At 54.9% G+C, this 16,157-nt stretch overlaps 1 protein-coding gene across 19 annotated transcripts in view; it reads right to left on the bottom strand.

The window, feature by feature from the left end:
* SMARCA4 (SWI/SNF related BAF chromatin remodeling complex subunit ATPase 4) overlaps positions 1-16,157 on the bottom strand; it is an 80,880-nt gene that overhangs the window by 15,716 nt on the left and 49,007 nt on the right. For 6 of the 19 annotated variants that reach the window (XM_074350801.1, XM_074350782.1, XM_074350785.1 and 3 more), the window contains 11 exons: positions 15,832-15,939; positions 14,640-14,726; positions 13,784-13,830; positions 12,530-12,696; positions 9,950-10,113; positions 7,662-7,889; positions 7,312-7,410; positions 6,977-7,054; positions 6,116-6,334; positions 2,379-2,435; positions 1,652-1,905 (listed from right to left, as the gene is read on the bottom strand). In XM_074350801.1, the coding sequence (XP_074206902.1) occupies positions 1,652-1,905; positions 2,379-2,435; positions 6,116-6,334; positions 6,977-7,054; positions 7,312-7,410; positions 7,662-7,889; positions 9,950-10,113; positions 12,530-12,696; positions 13,784-13,830; positions 14,640-14,726; positions 15,832-15,939 (1,508 nt within the window). Of the gene's footprint in view, positions 1-1,651; positions 1,916-2,378; positions 2,436-4,621; positions 4,883-6,115; positions 6,335-6,976; positions 7,055-7,311; positions 7,411-7,661; positions 7,890-9,949; positions 10,114-12,529; positions 12,697-13,783; positions 13,831-14,639; positions 14,727-15,831; positions 15,940-16,157 lie in introns of those variants that run through there. The other 13 variants (XM_074350793.1, XM_074350791.1, XM_074350799.1 and 10 more) reach the window with 7 other exon arrangements.

The raw sequence follows: 16,157 nt of genomic DNA, 5'->3' as shown, positions 1-16,157 counted from the left end.
TGGGTGTGTGCGGGGAGGCACCCCACTGTTTTCCTGTGCACCTTCCCCATGTTATGATGCTAACGCAGTGACCTGGAGCTCCTTCTCTCGTGCTGACTGGTCAGCAGGCTCTCTTCTTCTGGGGAGGGGGGGCATCCTGTTCACGTCTTTTGCCCATTTTAAAATTGATTTTCTGTTTCCCAGTCTATGGCAATTTTCAGCCTTCATGCGGACGCTCTTTTATGAACAAATGTGTTTAATTTTAGTGAAGTGTAACTTGAGTCTTACAGCCAGTGGCGTTTCTGTCCTATTGAGTGAGTCTATGCCCTCAGGCCATGGAGACCTTCTCCCACGCCGTACCTGCCACGTTCGTGTCTGGGATCCATTTCACACTAACAGGAGTGTGTGACGCGAGGGGATCCTGGCTGGTCTTCTCCACATGGGTGTCCTAAGGATCAGCATGCCTTTCTGAAAAGTCCATCCTTGCCCCGCTGACCTTCAAGGGTCTTTGTCATTTTGACCATGTTGAGGTTCCCTCACAAGAAATTCATCAGTAAGAAAATAGCAGGGTCTATCATTTTCTTTGGATATCTGCACATTCCATGCTTTAAATAATGGTTGGTCTACTTCCTTTGTGGAATTTGTCTCCAAGGCGAAGCTTGCAAACGAGTTCAATATTTTGTTCTTAATACTAACACGAATTACATTTTCAGGCCCAGCAGCTGAGCTTGAATATGCCTCTTTTCCACTTCATCACCCGCTTCTCTTCCAGTAAAAAATGATTCTTTTTAAAGAACAATTTGTATCCTTTATTTGGGTGCTGTAATTGTCACCACCCCCCAAGGTTACATGCTTGGTAACAGGTCCTCCCAGTGACGCACCTAGGGCCCAATCTGAAGCGCTATTCTCTCCAATAGATCAAACCTCTCTCTTGCTTTGCTTCGTGACTAACTGCTAAGCATTACTGTAAATCCGAGCTGTGAAACCCTCCCATTACAGGACAGCCACATCAGCCCGTGTGTAGCAGAACGTAGAATGAGACCCTGGGGTGGGGAGGACACCCCTGGCTGCCTTGTGCTGCTCCAAGCGCCCCGCCCCATGCCGGCAGAACATGCCCATGTCTCCTGGGGGGCCGTTACTCTCTTCTTATTGACGCAGTGCTCATGACCCACAGACAGACCATGTTTGTCGAGGGCAAGGACCTCAAGACTGGAGTGGCTGGTCTATGCCTCTCAACATGTGGCTGACCCGTGATGGCCCAGGGAGGCCACACGAGTTGGGAGAGGGCAGCAAGCGCTGAGGGTCCAGGTCCACAGAAGGAAAGCCACGGGCTCTCTGCTCAGGCCCAGGGGCCTGCTCACCACAGCCCATTAGCCACGTGCTAGCGTCCATCACCGCACAGATGCCACTCCCCTACGGTCTCCCTGCCACTGGCCTCGGATCTGCCGGCCACCCTCTTCTGGGGCCTGTCCCCTGCTGTGCCTCTGCTGGAGCCCTGGTCCCTAGACATCCCCTCCTCAGTGCTCCTTTCAAACACCACCTCCCGGCCCTCTCGGCACAGCTGACACTGCTCTCCCTCCAACCCCAGAGCGCTGAGTCCCACGAGGGCAGGGGCGCCAAGACACAGAGACCCAGCCAGGGCTGGCAGGCCCCCCGATGGCCCCCCACTTACCTGTCCTTGTACTTGATGACGGCATCCACGATCTTCTTCATCTTCTTGGTGAGGTTGGGTGGGTTGGGGGAGAGCTTCTCGGCGGGTGGCCGGCCGCGCTTCTTCTGCTTCTTGCTCTCGTCGTCCTTGTCGCGGCTGCGGGTGCTGGTGGTCGGGGTGGAGGGGCCGGCATCACTGTCCCGCTTGCGCTTCCGTGACGACTTCTTCTGCCGGACCTCCTCTTCGATCTCCTCCAGCGTGCCCTCCTCGATGGCCTTCAGGGTCAATAGTGGTAAAATAGGACAGCCAGCACCGAGGTCGACAAGCAGAGGCCGCGGCAGGAACACGCTGGGGCTCTGGATGGGCTCCGAGGCCGTGAAGGCCACCAAGGCCGCCCGCCTCCCCCGCCACAGCCCACCCAAGCCCGTCTTTAACAGATGAGCAGCCCGTGTACACATTTAACAGGCACATCCTCACTGTGTGGGGCCTGCAGAAGGGGCTCTTGTAAACCCTCCACCCAGAGGTGACACCATCAATGCTTCTCCTCCAGATGTTCCGCGTTTTTTTAAAAATGTGGTAAGACACAGATAAAAGAAAATTGACCACTTCAACCATGTTTAAGTGTGCAGCTCAGTGGCATCAGGTACATTCACGTTGTGCAGCCATCACCACTGTCCACCTGTGGGACGCCCCCTCCCATCACGCGCATGTGCACAACCGAGGCAGCACTGGAATAGGAGCCACGTACCAGGTCACGACTCATCTTTTTGTTTACTGTGTCCTGGATATATTTCCTCTCGTCTTTCTGCAACATAATTTTTAATGTCTACTTATTATTTCCTCACGCAATGGGCCCTGATTTAACCTTCCCCTGTTCTTGGGTGTTTAGGTTCTTTACAATTTGGGGTGTGGGTTGGGCGGGTGGTTGTTCTAAGTACTGCCACGACTGATATCCTTTTTTTTAGAGATATTCCTGGAAGTGAAACTGCTGAAGTCAAAAGACATGGTTGTTAACATTAATTTTAAAATAATTCCAATTCATTAATTCTTAATGATAAAAACTAACTTACATGTTTTACCCTGAACACAAGTGATGGGAAGCCAGGTTTCTGGGAGAGCTTGAAATCAGAAAAGGGGGTTGGGCCTGGACCCAAAGGGACACACTGGTTATTCTTCTCATGGTTATTGGCTGCAACTGTAAGCGGGGCACGGGGCCGGGTACTGAGGACACAGCACTGAACACAAGCCTCCTGGAGGGGAGACAGTGACAAACATCTCACAAATGTGGTAAGTCCGTCAAATGCCAAGGAGGAGGGTGAGTGGTGCTCTGAGGGATGGTGGTGCAGATGTGTCCTGGTTGGGGGTAGAGGAGAGCTCCCCAGAGCTGGCACTTCAGCTGAGGTCTGAAGAGTCAGGGGAGGGAAAGGCCCCTACGCCAAAGGAACAGCATGGAGGTGCAGAGCAGGCAGGAAGGACTAAAAGGAAGTTGGCACGGGGGAGGGTGTGCCAATGGTTGAATAGTGTCCCCTCTAATTCACATATTCGTGGATTCTCTGTGATCTCATAGGATATAGGGTCTTTGCAGACATAATCACTTAAGGATCGAGACAAGATCATCCTGTACTAGGGTGGGCCCAAATCCAACGAGACAGAACAGGCCACACAGAGGACACTAGGGATAGAAACTGGACTGACTCAGTGACAAGCCACAGGAGGCTGAGGCCCACAAGCTGGAAGAGGCAAGGAAGGATCCTCCTCTAGAGTCTTCACCTCGATTTCAACCTCCCAGCCTCTGGAACTGTGAGAGGGGAATTCCTATTGTGTTAAGCCACCGAGTTTGCAGTAACCATTACAGTAGCCCCCGGAATCTAACAGCAGCGCCTCTGGTCCCGTGCCTGAGAAACAGTCAGCCCAGCAGGGCCAGAGCCGGGCACGTTCTGAAGGGTCTGGATACATCTGGCATCAGAGGGCTACCAGAGAAGTGGTGCCCATGACACGTCCACCACTAAGACAGAGGAGTGTCTGTTTGGGGTAAATAAATTTTTTATTACCATAAACTTTATTGAATATGACATATAACGAGGCACATGCTCAAACGGGAAAGAGCTGTCTTCTCAACAAATGGTGCTGGGACAACAGGTCAGCCAAATGCAAAAGACTGAAGTTGGAACCTGACCTCTCGCCGTATATAAAAATTAACTCAGAAAGGATCATGGACCGGAATGTAAAAGCTGAAAAACTAAAACTGTTAAAAGGAAACATAGCGGGTAAATCTTTGTGATCTTAGATTTGGCGGTGGATTCTCACACATGACACCAAGGAACCAACAAAAAGAGAAAAACAGAGAAATTGGACTTAATTAAAATTAAAAACTTCTGTGTTTCAAAGGACATCAAGAAAGCGGAAAAAAAAAAGCCCTGTAGAATAGGAAAATATTTGCAAATCATATGTCTAGTAAGAGACTTGTAAAGATACACAAATGGCTGGTAATCACGTGAAAAGGTGCGCAACACCACGAGCCCCCAGGGAAATGCAATTCAGAAGCACAAGAAGACACCACGGCACACCCACTAGGATGGCTAGAATCGAAGAGACTAATAAAAAGTATTAGCGAGGACGGACGTGGAGAAACTGGAACCCTCATATGCTGCTGGGGGGGATGTAAAATAGTGTAGCCTTTTTGGAAAACAGTTTTAGTCCCTCAAAAGGTTAAACAAAGAATTACTATTTGATCCACTCCCAAGTATACACCTAAGAGAAATCAAAATGTATGTCCTCACAGAAACCTGTACACAAACGTTCACAGCAGCAATATTCGTAGCAGCTAAAAAGTGGAAACAACCCCAATGTCCGTCAACTGATGAATGGATAAACAAAGGCTGTCTGTCCACAGAATGGAATATTATTCAGCCATAAAAAGATCATGTCCTGTTACATGCTAGAATCTGGATGAACTCTGAAAATATTTTGCTAAGTGAAGGAAACCAGACATCAAAGGATCACACATTATGTGATTTCATTTACAGAAAATGTCCTGAATAGACAAAATCAATGGGATAGAAAGTTGCTTAGTGGATGCCAAGGGCCAGGGGGAGTAAAGGGGTGGGAAGATAGCTAAAGAAGAAAAGGCTTCTTCTGGGGGAGAATGTTCTAAACTTCATTTGTGGTGATGGCTGCACAACTCTGTGAATATACTAAAAATCACTAATTGTACGTCTAAAGTGAGTGAATTCCGTGGTATGTAAGTTACATCTCAAAAAAAAAAAAAAAAAGAGAGAGAGACAGAAAGAAAGAAAGAAAGAAAGAAAGAAAGTGCACACAGCATTATTAGCACATGGGCAGCTATTTTTCAAAGGGCACCCACTGCCTCAATGATGCAGGGCTGGGAAAGCCCCCAAGGGAGCTGGAATGGGCTGGGTTTGGGCCGGTGCTCCCTCATTGAGGGTTCTCTTCTGGGCCCTGGAGCCCTGGACTGATGGTGGGAATGGGACAGCCCACCGGGCCTGCCCCCGGCTCAGTGGTTCCCTGGCAGGTTTCAGCAGCTCCGCCTCATGCATGGCTCAGCAGGCAAGTTTGCAAGTCTATGGTGTTCTGAGCTCCCAGAGGGGACCAGGGCCCCCTGGCCACACGGCTGAGAAAGCACCAGGGCTGCAGTTAATCAAAGGGAACACCTGGGTGTGTGAACATGGGCCTAGGGGTGGGGGGATGGCCACTTATTCCAGGGTGTGGCTCGCAGCAGGGCGAAGCCAAAAGCTGTCACCCGCCTCCTGCGAAGTATTGTTTCAGGGACAACAAATTGAGGGTTGGATTCTTAATCATCACCTCTGCACTCAGAGCACCCGAGAAGGGGTGGGGTCTGATTTGTCACTGTAACCCCAGTGCTGACCTCAGTGCCGGGCACCCGAGCAGGTGCAGAGGGGCAGAGCGCCCTCGGCTGGGGTGGGGAGGAGCGGGGCCGAGTCAGGAGGTTCCAAAAGGCACCCGCAGCCCTGACTCGGATGTCGACAGCTGCTACTGCAAGGGCCAGGTGCCACCTGCTGACATGGGTGCTCACACCACCCCCCTGAGCAGCTGGTGCCCAGAGCCTCAGGCGGGGACTTGCTCCTTCCTCCTCCCCATAGCTCCCAGGGGAGATGTGCCCAAAGTGGGGCTGCCTGACCCCCGTCGGCTCTCCGAACCAGCTCACAGGGTGACTCAACGGTCCCTAACCTATCACGGGCCAGCCGCTTACTCTAACCTCACACCTAAATGGCCAATTCCAACTGGCAGGGGTTCTGAGCTGCCTGGGAAGTGCATGGGGGCCCTTCTTGCCGGCCAGCAGGAGGAACAGAGTGAACCTGACCCCAAGTCAGAGGGTCACTGTTGTGACAAAACTGACCAGAAACAGCTGAGAGGAACCTGCTCAGGTCTGGGACAAAGGCCCGAGTCCCCATGGCCAAGCCCCGCGCTCCCAGAGCCCCGCCCTCGGCCCTCTCCAGCATGTACCTTGAGCCACTGCTTCTCGGTCAGCGAGTCGCTGTAGTCCACCTCCTTGCGGTGGCGGGAGCCGCGGCCGAACATCTTCTCCTCCTCCTCCTCGCAGGTCAGCCGCTCCACCTCGGCGTCATCCTTGATGATCCACGAGGGGAGCTCGTCCTCCTCCATCAACCGTGGCTTCCGCTTGGGGTTGCGGGCCTCCTCGCGCCTGCGGTCCAGGTCCATGCGCTGCAGGGCGCGGGCGGCGGGGACAGAGGGAGACGCATCAGCATGGGCCAGCCAGCAGACACACGAGGGCGCCCTGACGGGGGCTGCTGCCCTGCCCCAGGCCCAACGCTGCATCGGGAGTTACATAGCAGCTTGGCTTGGTGGTCGCTGTGCTGGACGGGCCCCAAATCAGATCCTGGCTGAGGCACTGCTTCAAGGGCAGAGAGAACCCAAGAGGACAGGGAGGTGGTGAAAGGGGACTATGGGGTGGTGGCTCCATGTAAGGCCTTGGTGGGAGGCACAAGCCTGCTGGAGCCGAGGGCGTCTGACTCCATGCCCACAAGGGGTGGGGACATCTGTGACTGAGGACAGTATTAAGTCCCCCTGAGAGAGAGCCTCAAGGACGAGAGCTTTGTATGTACGTGTCTCCCACCATCCCCACGACACCATCAGGAGTCACTGTGGGGCCACCTAAAGGCCTGCGCTCGGCTCCATCACCTGCTGGGGATGCCACCATCACTGAGACCTCTTGGTCTGTTTGGTGTCAGCAGGGAGGTGTGTGAATCTGAGCACCTGTGTGTCACACAGGCAGGAAACTGAACAACCAAGAAGTGAGCAAGGTGGCAAGGCCGCCCTTGCTTCCGCCCAGCCCACAGCGCTTACCATGAACAGGTCGAACTCCTCCTCATGCCGGGCAATCATCTGGTTCACTGTCTCGTCGTCAGGCACTTCGTCTTCTTCCTACAAGATTTCACACGCTTAGTTCGGGTGTGGCGAGGCCAGGGTGGGCGGCGGCCGGGCTCGGAGGCGAGCGGCGGCAGTCCATGGGAAATGAGCTGGCGGTCCCAGTCCGGCTGCGGTGGATGGGGACCCACACGGCAGCGGGAGGCACACACGCACACGCACACGCACGCTCCGTGGGATCAGGGCCCTTGCTGGCCGTCTCAGCCGAGAAGCCGAGGATTGAATGGGCATGGAGACTGAACTACCCCTCTCACCTTTAGAGGTGGCTCCTCCAAGTCGGGGTTGACGCCCGCTGGCGGAGGGGCAGTGTGGGCGAAGCTGGCACTGCCGCTGCCCGTGCTGCAGTGTCTGCTCTGTGGATAAATAGAGGACTTCAGTCTCCAGGGCTGTCAATCCGGCGTCTTTCACCAGCAGTTTAGAAAAAAAAAACCACTTCAAAGAAAAAGCAAGTACTCATCCTCTTTCCGTTCAGCCCACACTCCCTTTACTCCAAAGGGATGCAAAAAAAATAAGAGTGCAAAAAAGGTAAAAAAACAAAAATGAAAGCCGCTCATGCGTCCACCACTCACGCCGGGGAGGGGGTGGGGGCCGGCGCTGCCCTCACCTCGTCCTGCTCCTCGTGCTCAAGGATGGCCTGCAGGAATGCGCGCCTCTCGTGGCTGGAGGACTTCTGGTCGAACATGCCGGCCTGGATCACCTTTTGGTCGACGTTGAGCTTGTACTTGGCCGCAGCCAGAATCTTCTCCTCCACGCTGTTGACCGTGCAGAGGCGGAGCACGCGCACCTCATTCTGCTGCCCGATGCGGTGGGCACGGTCCTGTGCTTGCAGGTCCTAGGAGAGGAGAGGCCGGTCAGTCCTGAGCCTTTGGATGGACTGGGAAAGGCAGGGGCTTTCCAATTCTCACGTGTCTGCCTGGCCATTCTGCCAGCTGCAAGGGCCAGAAGCTCAGGAACAAGACCAGGAGCCTGTGCCAGGTTGATTTCAGCCTGCACAAGTGTCATTTTCTACCTTAACTGGGATTTCACAGATGCTCGGAAGGAAAGCAGTTTTAGAGGGCCACCCAGGGTGTTATATTCCCAAGCAGCTCCTGCCACGGCTGCACAGGCCCCCTGGCCTATCCTAAGAGGGCCCTGAGCCTGGCAGGGCCATGTCACGGCGAGGGCAATGTTTACAGAATGTCGCCAAAGCTGGGTTATATCATGTTGATGCCTGGAGGCCCTGCCACTTCCTTGTCATGAAGCCTTGGCTCCACCTGTGTGAGCCTCAGGGTTCACTCTGCAGACACGAGCCACCCTTCTCGTGGTTAGTGTACATGTGAGAGGAGTGAATGGGCGTTGGGCGCTCAGCCCAGGGCCCGCTGTGGAGCAAGCTCCAATAAAGCGGTAGGCGTGTCTGCCAACGCTATTTGTACGGTCGTGCCCGGCACAGAACCAGAAGCGCTCCTATGGAATCCAGTGTCTGGGGCCGACCTCGAGATCTGCACCCAATGGGGGTGGCAGAGGCCACACCTGGCAGGAACAGGTGTGCCTTGCATCCATGGTTCAGCCACCCCCCCGACCCCCCACCCCGAGCTTTGCCTACGTAATTCCTGGCAGGGCCAGTACCCAGTGACGCAACCCTGCCCTACAGTGAGCTTCATGATCTCGGATGCACCCTAGTGTGGGGGAGGTCAGGGCTCCACGGGGGTCTCTACCCACTGTCTGCCTGTTGCTGGGGGAAGCAGACTCCAGCCACCTCTCAGGAAACAGGCCCATCACCGAGGGCCGGGTGGGAACTGCTCCCCAGGCTGACAGCAAGGGCCGCTCGCAACCACTTGGGCACCCATCTAGCAGGTGGGCTTCCACCTATACAGTGAAAACCAGCACTGCCAGGCTGTGGGGAGGGGCCCGCTCGCACTGCAAATAGGAGAGGAAGCTGGGGCAGCCTGATGGGGGACACTTTGGCAGAACCAACCAGAACGTAAAGGGGACGCGCCCCTGGGCCGCGCAATCACACCCCTCAGGCTTGACCTGGCCAAGAACAAGAGGATTCCAAGGGGACAGTGGTCACGCCGAAAACAGAACACTCAGACACTTGCCAACTGGGGACTGAGTTACAAGTCCTGGGGCCGCCACACACCAGGACAGCCCAGCTGACTGACACAGCTGGGGAGAGTCCAGTGTGCTCACCTGCAGACGTGAGCACACCGGCGGCCAGAGGGGAGACATGTGCTAGCACACGCAGTGCTCATGCCGAGGCCAGACCCCATGTGTGCACACGGGGGAGGCTGGCATACACTCAGAGAAGAGCAGGGCTGGTGAGGAAGGGGAAAGGGACTCTACTTTTTTACTTTGAGCTTTCGGTATTTACATTGGAAAAAAATACTGCTTTTATAACGAAACACAGGAAAAAGTTAAATACTTTAAAAGCGCTGTATCTATAAAATACCACAGCCCTGTTATCTACCGGCAAGGAGCCCCGTGTGGGGCACACGGATAAGAAACAAGAACAGCGGCACACACAGCGCACAAAGCACGTCCTAAGTGTTGCTTTAAGAAGCGCCGGTGGGGAGCTTGACTAGACCACGGTCTGGAAGGACGTGCAGTGATGGACAAGTGCCCCGAGCTGTCAGGACCGTGGCGTTTTCCACACTACTTATGCATTTACATGATGCCAAGATTATCTTTTTTTAATAACAGAGTATGTATTTTTTCATGAGAGCAAAAAACTATTTTTGTTTTGAGAAACAGAAAACAATAACTACTCTCTGGCTTTCTTTCCAAAGGCCCCCAGAGCCGTGGGTGCTGCCGCTGCCACTCCAGGAGGCCTGGAGGAGGTGGGCAGGAGGCTGAGAGGCCCTCACGTCTCCCTAGGGCTTCAAGTCTGTCCCCCAGGGGGCCCGCCCCTGTTACCTGGTGGGGGTTCCAGTCACTGTCAAATATGATCACAGTGTCAGCCGACTGGAGGTTCAGGCCGAGCCCCCCAGCCCGGGTGCTGAGCAGGAAGATGAAGTACTCAGAGCCGGGCTCATTGAAGGTTTTCAGCAGCATGCCCCGGTCCTCCGCCTTTGTGGTGCCTGTAGGAGGTGGGGAGAGTGGGGTTAGCAGGGTGACCACGTCGGGGTCGAGGGCGGGGTGGGAAGGAGACACAGAGGAACACCTGCGTCAGAGAGCTGGGACAGTGCCACACACATCCTACTCGGGCCACCTGAGCCACGACCACGCTCGTTCAACACGAGGCTCTGAGCTGCAACTAGCCAGCAACTCTCAGACTGATGGTGACACTACTGACTGCCCCTCCTCCCATCCCAGGAGTCTGACGGGCCCAGGGTGTCTCCTCTGCATAAACCGGGGCTGCTGTGGGACAAAATGACACAGCTGAAGCACAGTGAGTGTCCTGCCCAGCTGTCCAAGGGGTGGCAGGAGACACCACCGCTACACTGTAAACACTGTAGCCCCCAAAACCCACCAGGGGTCTCTGGGTGGGCAGACAGTGCTGCTATGGTAATGAGCAACTGGCCAGAGGGCTGGTGCCCACTCACAGAGGGAACTATCCACAGGGGAGCACACGGGCATCCCATAATGGGGACATGTCTTCCTCTCAGTGGGATGGCTCCCCCTCTTCAGGGAGCCACGGGACTCTCATGTGACGGCCCAAGACATGATCCTCAGCATATTGAGCTTCACAGGGGCATCTAAGCACCTCAGGCCGCCGCCAGCTCAGAGCAAAGGTGCCTCTGGCAAAATCAGGTGTCATTTTTGGTGATGAAATGAGAATCAGATGCCTCCAGATGTGCCCATGGCTGCCCCAGTTCTGGGCGGGGCTGAGCCCTTGGGCGGGGTTGCGGCAGGTGGAGGGGTCTTTGCTGCTCTTTTCCAGAGTTTTTTTGCCCATGTAGCAGTGACCACTCAAGGTTCTAGAGATGCAGTCATAACTGAGCCCAAGTCCTCAACCTTACAGAGAGGACTCTCAAAATGGAGAAAAGGGAAAAAGGGGGCAAATGGATGGGTGCAGGGGTGGGTGGAAATACACTCTCTGCACTGGGCCTCTCCTCTAAGGGTCAGGATGGTGACAGACAAGGAGCAGCACGCACAAAGGCTAAGGCCCTGAAGGATGGAGAGGCTGCTGGAGAGGCCAGAGCACAGGGTGGGGGCAAGGGGAACCCGGCCACCTGGGCCTTGGCAGAGGGAGCGGCTTTTAGTCTCCAAGCCACACGCAGCATCTGAAGGAAGCGGGGTGAAGGAGGACACACGACCAGAGCTGTCTGTAAACACTGCCCTGGACAGAATTCCAAGAACAGGCTGAAGGAAGGTAAGACATGTTCTGCATAGGGGTGAGGAGGGCAGAAACTGATGGACAGATCAGCCCAGCAACCATAGGTCCACACTCTGAGAAACCACAGTTCCAGAAGATGCACAGTGAAAGACAAAACGGAGGCAAAAACTTTTAGGGTGTCCAGCCATAGAGACGCATGTGGCAACACCTGCGGCAATGAGCTCAGAGCTCAGATGAAGGCTCTGAGAAGTGTGGTTTACCCCACACTTTTTAACTGTGTTTACCCCAGGGGCTCCCAAATCCATTTTTCTCGAGAGCCCCATTCATTCCATCTGAAAGAAGGTGGGGGACTCCCTCGAGGGACTTTCTGAGCAGCAGACGTGTCAGACCATGGGTCCTGCACTCTGTCAGCACCTCACCCAGCCCCCTCCTCCCTGGAGCTCCCACATGCCGGGAACAAGGCAGAAACAGGGCTTCCTATGAGCACACGGGGTCACGGTTGAATGCTGTTCCCAGGGGAATATGGCCTCTATTACTGTTTCCCTCACTCCCTCTTTCTCTTTCCTGCTACTTTCTGGGCTCTGGGTTCCGGCACAAAAAGACGTGATTCCAGCTCCAGGCCTGATTGGCAACAGCTCCAGAGCCACCTGGGCGGTGGAGAGAGGATCCTAAGGAGAGCTGGCCCCCAGATCTCTGGGGGGAAAAGACAAGCTGCTTGCCTGTTCAGGATACTGAGCAGTCAAAAGAAAAGCCAGGAGAGGACGCCTGACATTGAAGCCAAAATGGAGGAAAAAGGAGCCAAGAGCTCCCGAAAAGCCCCTTCAACATCATCTGGGCACCTGGATCCAGTTGTGCCTGAAGTAAGCTAACTCTTGAGGTTCAAGTACGTGAATATATCAAGAGTTTCCTCCTTATGTCCACAGGATATGGGTTTCTGTCACTTCCAACCAAAACAGGACTGTAGGGTACCCCATAACCACTGGACCCAGCGTTAAGGTGCAGAGTCCTTAAGCCTCACAGTCAGGAGAGACAGCCACGATACTCCCAGGCCCTCCCTCCCAGGGTGTCACTGAGTGTGTCGCTATGCCCAGTCCCACCTCTAAACCTAGAGTCTCTGGGCTTCACCCTGCCTCGCAAGGGAGGGCACGTTAGCCAGGGGCTTCGGCAGCAGTGGGTAACAAAGCCCTTTAACAAATGTCTCTCCCAGCCTTACTCACCATCAAGCCTGAGGTATTTAAAGCCACGATAAGCAAAATAGTCTTCCATGATGGTCATGAGGGAGGTCATCTGGCAGAACAGCAGCACTTTATGGTTGGTGGCGCGGAGTTTGGGAAGAATTCTGTCGAGCAGCTCAAATTTCCCGGAGGCTCGGTACAGGTCCAGTCTGGTAGGGGGTGAGGGGACAGGGAAGGACACACAATGTAAACCCGAGCGCCCTGCAGACAGGCAAACAAGGAAGCTCGCACCCTCTCCAGGCTACCTGGGCCGGCATGGACAGGCTGGCCGTCAGGATCAGGGGCACACAAGTAGCTTCCCCGGCAGACTACGTTCCCCCTGCCCCAAGTTTCAGCAAAGCCATTTCAACCCAACTAAAATAAACTCATGCCACCCTTGGTCCAGGGTGACCTGACTAACTCTGATACTTGTAAGAATGAAAGGAGGTGGTGTTGGTAAAGATGCCGGAACAACAGGCGTGGACAGGGCTGCCCTGGGAAGCCGGGCCTCCTGGTAAAGAACCTTCTAGGAGCCAAGGCTTACAGTGGAGAATGCCCACCACACCACGTGTAGGGCTAAGAGCCCCCACAGTGCCTGTCATTCATTCCCGGTTTACAGACGTGGAAACTGAGGCTGAGGGACAGGGTGATGTGGCTGCTGAAATGCCGGGGCAAAGACTCAAACCCAGGTCTGTGAGATCCCATTATGCAATTTGATATAAAAAAATCTACACAGTAAAAGAAACTTTTGCTCTTTTATTTGGTGCCCCCTGCTCTTGAAAACAGTCTACTATCCCAGAAAAATGATGGTGGCTTTAGCTCTAAGAGTGTTTTTAGCAAGGCTGCTTGTAACAGCGAAACCTTGAGGCAGCATCCATGTCTAACGCCAGGGCTGAACAGTGCCCAGGCCGCACTTTATAAACAACATCACAGCCAAAGCAAGATGGGCAGCAACCTATATAGAAAGTAACTCTCTGTTGCCAGGCAGAGTTTTGGCTCAGAGTGGTTAAGAAAGCTGTCATGGGTCACGGAGCCGAGGTGGAAGAGTGGGGCCTGGAAGCCAGGTCTTGTCAACCCTCAAAGTGGAGAATTTTTATTCTCTTCTATGTCTATATTCACCTATGTTTTCTAAATCTTCTGCCACGAATATACTGCCCTTAAACTTGAACAAATGTAACAACAGTGATAAGGCCAATCAGAGAGAAATCCCTGCACACAGACCATCTGCCCACCCCATGAAGCCAGGAAGACTCTCACCCTTGGACGATGCCGCCGGTAAACCCCAAGTGCTCGGAAAAGGACTCCTGAAAGTGGAATGAGAGGCGGGTCAGCGGGGGCAGGAACAGGCAGCCGGGCCCCACGCCTCTGAGCCCTTCGGCCGGTGCTCAGCGACTGCCCACGACGACCCTGAGGCCACAGACAGATTCTGAACGTGGTTTTTGTATCCCACCGACATCCCTTCTCTCACAACAGAACACTCTAAGCCACCAGAAGGAGTGTACAAGGAAAGCACGCCCCCGAGACCCTCCTCGGAGCCCTGAACGGAATTCCGGGGGTGTCAGGGCATTTGCAATGACCCTGAAACTTCAAAGTATGTGGACGTATGTGTGCTTTTCAGAAGCAAGAATTCAGACTCATATTAAGGGGCACTGTGGCCCAGAAAGGTTCTGGCCAGTCGTCATGAAGAGGGACACTGCTCTCAATGCTCCGAGTGGGAGAGGCTAGTAGTCAAAGAGCAGCGGAAGCTCGAGCCCAGCAGGGTGGGAAAGGACCCCAGAGGACAGCCCTGAGGGGGGCTGCCGTCTCTCGCATACTTCTCTACGCCATCTGGATTCTGTACAATAAGCACTTGCAAAAAGGAAATCAATGAAAAGACAAATGCACAGGCGGCACCCACCCTAGATATCACAAACTCTTCCTCTTCACACTTGACTTTAGCCAAAGGGCCGAGAAGCAATACAAACTCCTCCTCTTTAAAGTTTCAGAAAGACACAACCAAGCTCTGCCCAGCGGCTCAGCACAGACGCACGACTCGGAGAGCAGGGCCTGGTGCCAGGCTGAGGCCCACAAGCTCCGGGTGCTACTGGGCCTGCCGCCCAGCCAAGGGCCTCACCTCGATGTGCTGGAACATGTATGGGTGGTTGCAGATCTTCCTCAGCTGCATGATGGTGTTCATTAGGGTCTTGGTGCCGCCTTTGCCCTGAGGAGGCAGAAGAGAGGCTCCCAAATCGGCCTTGTCCCACGGTGGGATGGGGTAGGTTGGGGCAGACGTGGAAGGAGGTGCTTCAGGGGGAGGCCGGGCTTGTGGCAGAGGAAAAAGGGAGCCTGGAGCTGGCTCCTGTTGTGGCTCAGAGGCCTGAAGCCTGTGCTGGGGGCAGCAGAGACTCCCTGGCACCATGGAGGATGGAGGGTGAGGAGGGGCCAGCAGGAGAGAAGGAAAGCATGACTGGCAAAGGGCTGAGGCCAGATCACAAACACTTTGCGAGGCCTGCTTTGTGGGCACTGTGTGACCCCAGGGGGCTACAGCTGGATGGGCCACGATGACCTTAGAAGATCTTGGGTGCAGGGTGAAGGGAGGATGCAGGGTAGGGTGTGGTGGGCTGAGAAGTAGACCAGAAAACATGCTGCTGCAACTACTCAGGTAGGAAAGGACCCAAACAAAACATCTAGAGGAGGAAACGGGGAGGGAGGGCTGAGCTCGAGGCATCGGGTGCAGAGCTGAGGGACCCGGGAGCACAATTTCAGTCCTGGTGAGGGCTGCTCGGGTGGGTGGGGCCTGGGACCTCAGAGGGTCCCAGGAGGCAGCAGCCTTCTCAGCCCCCCTCCTCACCACCGTAAACTAACGTCACCCCAATTTCATGCAGTAACAAGATAAAGAGCTCGGTGGCCGTGGCTGCCGAGGCAGCTCTTCCCCAGCTGGGAAGGTGGGACTCACTAGAACGCTAGCTGCTGGGGTCCCTGCTGGGCCCCACGCTGATGACTGGTGCACCCTAGGGGCCACCACTTCATGAAGTGAGGACCCCAGAAAGTGCAGCCTGGGAGGCTCTTGGGGGACTCCCTGGAAATGGGCCATCAGCCCCTGCTCTGTTAGCCCTACAGACTGGACTTGCTCACTCCAGCCGTGATTTAAACCAGGGCTAGTCAATGCCCTCGGGGCCATGACCAGAGGAAGACTTGGTCACAACAGTCATCTCTAAGGAGATGAAAGGCCTGCCAGTTACAGCGTGCTCAAGCCCCACACACCCAGCTGCCCCACAACGCGCCTGCCATGGACACAAAGGTGGGGAAGGGGGCCCAGGGCCTACCTTCTTGTCCTTCTCGGAGCCATCAGTCAGCAGCACCCCCTTGGCCTGCATGTGCCGGTAGAGCACGCGCTGCAGGGCGGACATGTCACACTTGATGACGTACTCCACCTGCGGGGCACATGCCACGGTCAGCTGGGGCTGAGGGTCCCGGAGCCTAGCCCCTAGCCTTGGCCATCTCTGAGATCTTCCAGCCTCTCAGGGGCATCCTGGGCCCTGAGATGTGTGCTCTGATCAGGGCCCCCACAGCTGAGGGATGAAGGGAGATGGACTATGGCAGACGCACCAGGATGAAGAAATGTGGGGACATCCTGGGCCAGAAGGGGCAA

The sequence above is a fragment of the Camelus bactrianus genome, chromosome 22, assembly GCF_048773025.1.
Source record: "Camelus bactrianus isolate YW-2024 breed Bactrian camel chromosome 22, ASM4877302v1, whole genome shotgun sequence".
Taxonomy (NCBI): Eukaryota; Metazoa; Chordata; class Mammalia; order Artiodactyla; family Camelidae; genus Camelus; species Camelus bactrianus.
Note: the sequence above shows the minus strand (reverse complement) of the source record. Positions and strands in the feature narration are given on the sequence as shown.